This window comes from Bidens hawaiensis, unplaced genomic scaffold (genome assembly GCF_021521415.1).
Source record: "Bidens hawaiensis isolate Kalapana, Puna unplaced genomic scaffold, B.hawaiensis_p1.1 tig00066087_1, whole genome shotgun sequence".
Classification (NCBI taxonomy): domain Eukaryota; kingdom Viridiplantae; phylum Streptophyta; class Magnoliopsida; order Asterales; family Asteraceae; genus Bidens; species Bidens hawaiensis.
The window spans coordinates 58,610-64,941 of NW_027501762.1; the positions used below are offsets into that span (position 1 = coordinate 58,610).

The window sequence follows — 6,332 nt, forward strand, 5'->3', positions numbered from 1 at the left end:
CGCTTATTTTTTACTATAAAATTGTTTTTTAATTATAAATAATACTTTTTCTAAAAAAACATATAATAATTTTTGGTATCTTTTTTTAATTGGATATTAATTATTAGTATATCTATATTTTATATGATTTTCCCATCAATAATTTGGTGAGAATAATTTTTAATTTAATGAGATGTCATAACCCTTTTAATAAATATCTGGGTTTGATAAGACCCATACCCGTGAATTCTAGTCAAATGCATGAGAAGTCTCTATTTAAAAATAAAGCAAATCTGATGACTTCAAAAAAAGGAGTAACGACCATATCGTAACAAGTAAGATTTTTATGATTTCGTTTATATATATTATAGATGTGCCACATGCAATGCTGGTTGGATTGACCGGAAGTCCGGAAATTCAAAGGGGACCATAAGGGTAGTTTTTGGTATGTGTTGGAAAAGGAAGTTGGGTTGAGCCGAAAGTCAAACGGGCCTAAAGGGCAAAAAAACAAATATTTTTATGGTTGATTTATTCTGAATTTTATTATTTAAAGTGTCATAACATTTTAACACATTTTAGTCGTGCGTGCCTGTCGCAACGCGTAGACACACATTCTAGTTATTATTATATGTTAGACAAGTTCAATGAACTTACTTTTAAAAACGGGCGATATTGTCAGTTAAAATTATTTGTGTTTATTAGACGAATAATATAATATTCAAATATATAATCAAATTTCTTTACGTGACGAATTTTCTATTTTTCACCCGTGTATTAGACGGGTTAGTACCCTAGTTATTATTATTATTAAGTTTTTTATGATTTTTTGATGATACCAAGGCAAGGTACATAAAGGGGGGAAATCATCTTGAACTGGACAGACAGTATCTTCCAACTTTCTCGGCGACCGACTGACTTACTGAAGAGAAGATGTCGTGGTGTTGGGACGAATGGGTGGAACAGGCGCTTTCAACACTCGACTCCATGAAAGTCTTGCGGTCTCTAAGACCCATTCACTACTCTTCACCCAAAACTCCTCCTGACAATGCCCACCAAGTGTTCGACGATATTCGCCAATGGGACAGAGCCTCCGTCGAAGTCCAAATTGCAGACTCCACATTCCGTACATGGCTCCAAGGTTTCTGCATCGAATATTATTATAATCAGTCATTTTGATTTACTTCTCACACATAAACTAAATCTACACTTTATTTCTTACAGGTGATGACGAGCTTACATTTGACGGCCAAGATTCTGAATGCCAATGCCCTAAACTGTCAAGAAAGCTACTACTCTTTTCAGGGAACGACTATTTGGGGCTAACTTCACACCCAGCAGTTGCCAACGCTGCTGCAAAGGTATCTATCTATTTATCTGCTTTATGTTAACTCAATTTATCATTCACCTATTTTTTTTTGTAAATTGTTTCTTCTAATTCATAATAACATTACTTTCTATTCATAGGCAGTTCATGAACATGGGATGGGCCCGAGAGGTTCCGCTCTAATATGCGGTTACACAACTTATCACAGACTACTGGAATCCTGTTTGGCAGAGTCAAAGAATAAAGAGGTATTACCTTCAGCTCCATCCTGTTTGTTTGCTGGTCAATTTTTGAAAATAATCTTCACATTATTGTTCTATAAACTATAAGTTTATCATCTAGTAAAGATACCATTATATGAAAAGTATAAAGTTTTCACAACCAACTGATGCTAGATATTTGAGTTTACACCCTTCTTCTAGTGGCAGTCCAATTATGCAGTCTACTAAATTTTCATTAGAGATGACAATTTCGACCCGTTTACTCGCCCGAAACGGGTCGATCTTGATACCAGTTGTGTTTTATCTCAAAAAGGGTCAAATGTAGAAAGTTTAACCGAAAGGGGAATGGGTCAAAATAGTCAAACAAGGTGAAAGTCCCCAATTCATAAAAACTGACTGGAAACTAACACATTATTACTCCAGGATTGCCTTCTATGCCCCACAGGGTTTTCAGCCAATATGGCTTTCATGACAGTAGCAGGATACATTGGCTCACTTTCAGTAGATAACAAAACTGATTGTCACGATGGTGTTGCAATATTTTCAGATTCCCTAAATCACGCATCAATAATAGACGGTATTCGTCTCGCAGAGCGACAAGGACGCGTGCATGTCTTTATATACAAGCATTGTGACATGACACATCTTAATGGATTACTGTATGAGCCCTATTTCTTGTCTACAAGTTACTATATATTCTTTCACAAAATGTATAATGGTTACAATCTTTTATTTTGACAGATCGAATTGCACGATGAAGAAAAAAATAGTTGTGACAGACAGGTAAGGTGGTCCACATATTTGTTGCATGTTATGAGAATTAGTTTAGAATTGTAACTATTGGGTTCTATTTGTGTATATGATAGGTGTATTAAGGGAATGTTATTTTGTGAATTTTATCAGCTTGTTTAGCATGGATGGAGACTTTGCACCTATGGTCCAGCTTTCTAAGCTTCGCAAGAAGCACGGTTTTTTATTGGTGGTTGATGATGTAAGTTAAAGTTTTAGACTTTTAGTTTATCAGTGATATGCTTTCAAAATATTTTTAGGTGGCAATTCAACCTACTCATTTTATCAACTAGTATTAAACCTGGCACATTGCGGAGCGCTAAAGCGCTATTACATAAAACAATTTTTACAATACTATCAGATCTAATCAAATGAAATTTACAAACATAAAGTTGCGAGTTCTTATTAAAACAAAAAACTATAAAATTGAATATCGGTACCAGTATACATGTTAAACGAATACCGTTATTGGTTCTGATAATACCACCTTGGTATCACTGTTGTTTGGTTAATATCGGTTCGATTTGTCAAGATACCGGCAGTCGGTATAGTCTATGATACTAAAAACTGCTTTACTTCAAATACAACTTTGTTTTTAATCAAATTTATGTTGGAATGGTGAGAAAAAAAAATTAATCACAACCGCCGCATATTTAGTTTGTTTTAAGTAGTTAATGAATGCAAGTTAATAGAGAAAATAAAGCTTTTAGAAAATACATGGCAATGAACGCCACATGGCAATATTTAAGTGACTACAACTTTACTATGCATCACACTCACAAAGAAAGTTGGCCAACTCTGTGTGTGTGTGTGTGTGTAAGATAGTTGATTTGGATTATGTTCTAATCTCAACCGGGTCACTTTTTTTTTCTTTCTTTCATTAATGTGTTGCTGTATCTTGATCTGTAGGCTCATGGGACACTGGTTTGTGGTAAAAATGGTGGTGGTGTTCCCGAGGAGTTCGGTTGTGCAAATGATGTTGATATATGCATTGGCACTCTTAGTAAAGCTGTTGGTTGTCATGGTGGTTTCATTGCTTGCAGGTTCTTTAATCTTCTTTTCTTGATTCAAAGATTAATGCTAATTGCTAAACGTGAGAAGATGAGCGTGTCGGGTAATGGATCATAATGGGTTTGAGTTGAATCATTGATACATGTTATTTAACGCCCCGTTTGCGGTGTGCGCATAATGTCCCTCGCCGGGGGGGGGGGGTTGAAATTGCACTATTGTTAGCGTTATTTTTCCAATTTCGTGAAAAAACGTTAAAAGTAGCGGAAGGTTAATCAGGCCTCATGTGGTGGTGTTAATAGCCGGAAGACAAGGGTGCATGTACTAATCAGCTGATGGTTGAGTGTTATGTGCCTTATGTCCAAGGCTTGAAGCAAAACTACTTTTGAGCCGGGGTCTCATTGAAACAGCCAACCTCTCTATTCCTACGGGGTAGAGGTTAGGCTGTCTACGTCTTACCGTCCAGACCCTACCGTAGCCTTGTTATTGGTGGGATATACTGAGTACGATGATGATGACCTTTTCCAAAGTTATTATATTTTTTAAGAAAACGAGTGTTACTGACAATTATTTTAAATGCTATTTGTACAGCAAAAGGTGGAAACAACTGATACAATCACGCGGCCGTGCTTTTATATTTTCAACTTCTTCACCTGTACCCATCATTGCTGCTGCACATGGTAATTTTCAAAATTCAATTAAGTGATTGGCAAATATTTAATAGTTTGAAATTGCCACCCACCCGTTTGAGAATGATGTTTAATGCGTTTAGCTGCTGTGGTGGTGGCAAAGAAGGAAACATGGCGTAGAAAGGCTATTTGGAATCGGGTTCAAGAATTTCGCACGCTGACTGGAATCCCGATCACAAGTCACATCATTTCCCTTGTTGTAGGCAGTGAAGAGCAAGCCCTGAAAGCAAGCAGGTCTGTGTCTTTCCTTTTCTTGTGTTATATGCTGTTAATGCTGTACCTTGTGGTGTGGAAGTATTAGTAAATTTGGTGATTTGTTATATTTATACAGGCACATGCTGAAATGTGGTTTTCATATAACAGCAATCAGGCCCCCAACGGTCCCACCTAACTTATGCAGGTGGCTAAATCTCAGTATTTGAAAGCAATAATAATAATAATAATATAAAAAAAAAATAAACTATGATTTTTAAGTTTGTTTTTTTTTGTTTTTTTTTTTTGTAAATTGCAGGCTGCGGATCACGCTTAGTGCAGCACATACAAAAAATGATATTAGGAAACTGACATTTGCATTATCCCAATGCATAAGTTTAAGAGAGAGTGGATATTTTTACACAAATGTCACACCCAAGCTCTAGCATTGGGTCGGGTGTGATTCATCAATCACAAGTTCTGCATGATGGTATGTTGTGTTTTCATATTTATGATTTCTAGTGATTAAAACATGCATTGGAAAACGTATGAACCATGCGATGGTATAATGGTGGTAATTGTTTCATTAATCTGGATTCATTGATATCTAGTCTTTTGAACGTCATTGGTTTGATATTTTGTTACTCATTTACTTAAATATAAATTAACGTAACCAAAACTTAGATGAATTAACGAATTCTGATTCTAGGATTCCACATCATCTAAATCTTCTAAATTTACACAATTGTCCACCATAAGAATTAAGACTAAACCTCATGTATCACATGAAGGGACACATTTACTTTAACCCCTCAATATTAATAAGCTACCGTCTTTAGTATGCAAGTAAATAAGTCACCACCTCACATAAAAGCTTTAAATTTAATGTTAATGGAAACTAGGTAACAAACCCATCGTGTTGCGGCGTTGCAGCATCATGAATGCGATCTGTATCGGTTAGGTTTATAATGGTAACGGCAATAAATGAAAAAAGTAACACACATATTGGTATTGGCACTTGCATGGATTAAAATAACAAAAACATATTTAAAACGATGTTTCAGCGATTGGTAAAGCCCACAAAACCCACGCAGTGTGGCTATGAGTCGACGCAAATTCGGTAGGCATCTGGTTATGGCACCGCAACTAAACTGAAAACTAATTTCCTCAATGCTGAAATACAACAAATTAACATATTAAAAAAAGTAACACACATATTGGTATTGGCACTTGTATAGATTAAAATAACAAAAACATATTTAAAACGATGTTTCAGCGATTGGTAAAGCCCACAAAACCCACGCAGTGTGGCTATGAGTCGACGCAAATTCGGTAGGCATCTGATTATGGCGCCGCAACTAAACTGAAAACTAAATTCCTCAATGCTGAAATACAACAAATTAACATATTAAAAAAAACCCGTGTGTTGTGGGGGTGAACCGATGCGAATTCGGTCTGCATCGGGTTACGACATCGAAACTAAACAAAAAAAAATCATCAACCCCCAAACACAACAAATAACATATTAAAAAAAACAAAAAAACGTAACGAACCAATTAAGACAAAAATTTAACATGTTGCGGCAACGAGTCAACATGAATTCAGTCGGTTTTAACGGGATCGGCACTAAGTCTTAAAAATAAATTAGTAAGCAAAAAAAATAACTATGTAATAAATTAAAACAAAAAATATTAAAAAGGTGACGTGACACAACCACCTGGTCCAATTGAGAGCTTGGCGTAGGCCGGCACCAATGATATAGTATCATAAGCACAACACCAAATCATTCGTACATCGTGTTTTAAAATCTCAACATAATGTTAATAGATAAAACTCAAGATAAGAAAAAAGAATATTTTCAATATGATAAAAAAACCATATGCAAATACATTTAATTAGGCCTCCGACAGATATTAGTCTAAGTTATGAGCACAACGGATCATGTTGTTTTTTGACTCTCAATGTCGGAATGAGCTTGGGCCGCCTGTGACAAAGGTACCTGTGATTTGCACGAACTCGCAAAACTCCCTTAGCGATATTGGAGAAAACTCTTTAGAAGTTGCAACGAGCCCGTTCCATTCTTTTGTGTAAAGCCTTACCGATGGGACCGTGTAGTAGATTCCTTTTTCT

At 35.8% G+C, this 6,332-nt stretch overlaps 1 protein-coding gene across 1 annotated transcript; it reads left to right on the forward strand.

The window, feature by feature from the left end:
* The first annotated feature begins 906 nt into the window (after positions 1–906).
* Positions 907–4,891, forward strand: LOC143604643 (8-amino-7-oxononanoate synthase-like). The gene is made up of 11 exons (XM_077081057.1): positions 907–1,117; positions 1,201–1,337; positions 1,444–1,551; positions 1,948–2,183; positions 2,266–2,307; positions 2,428–2,515; positions 3,223–3,356; positions 3,913–4,001; positions 4,094–4,244; positions 4,342–4,410; positions 4,522–4,891. Exons 1-11 carry the CDS (start codon positions 910–912, stop codon positions 4,646–4,648), a joined length of 1,389 nt encoding a protein of 462 aa, XP_076937172.1. The 5' UTR covers positions 907–909; the 3' UTR covers positions 4,649–4,891.
* The last annotated feature ends 1,441 nt before the right edge of the window (positions 4,892–6,332 follow it).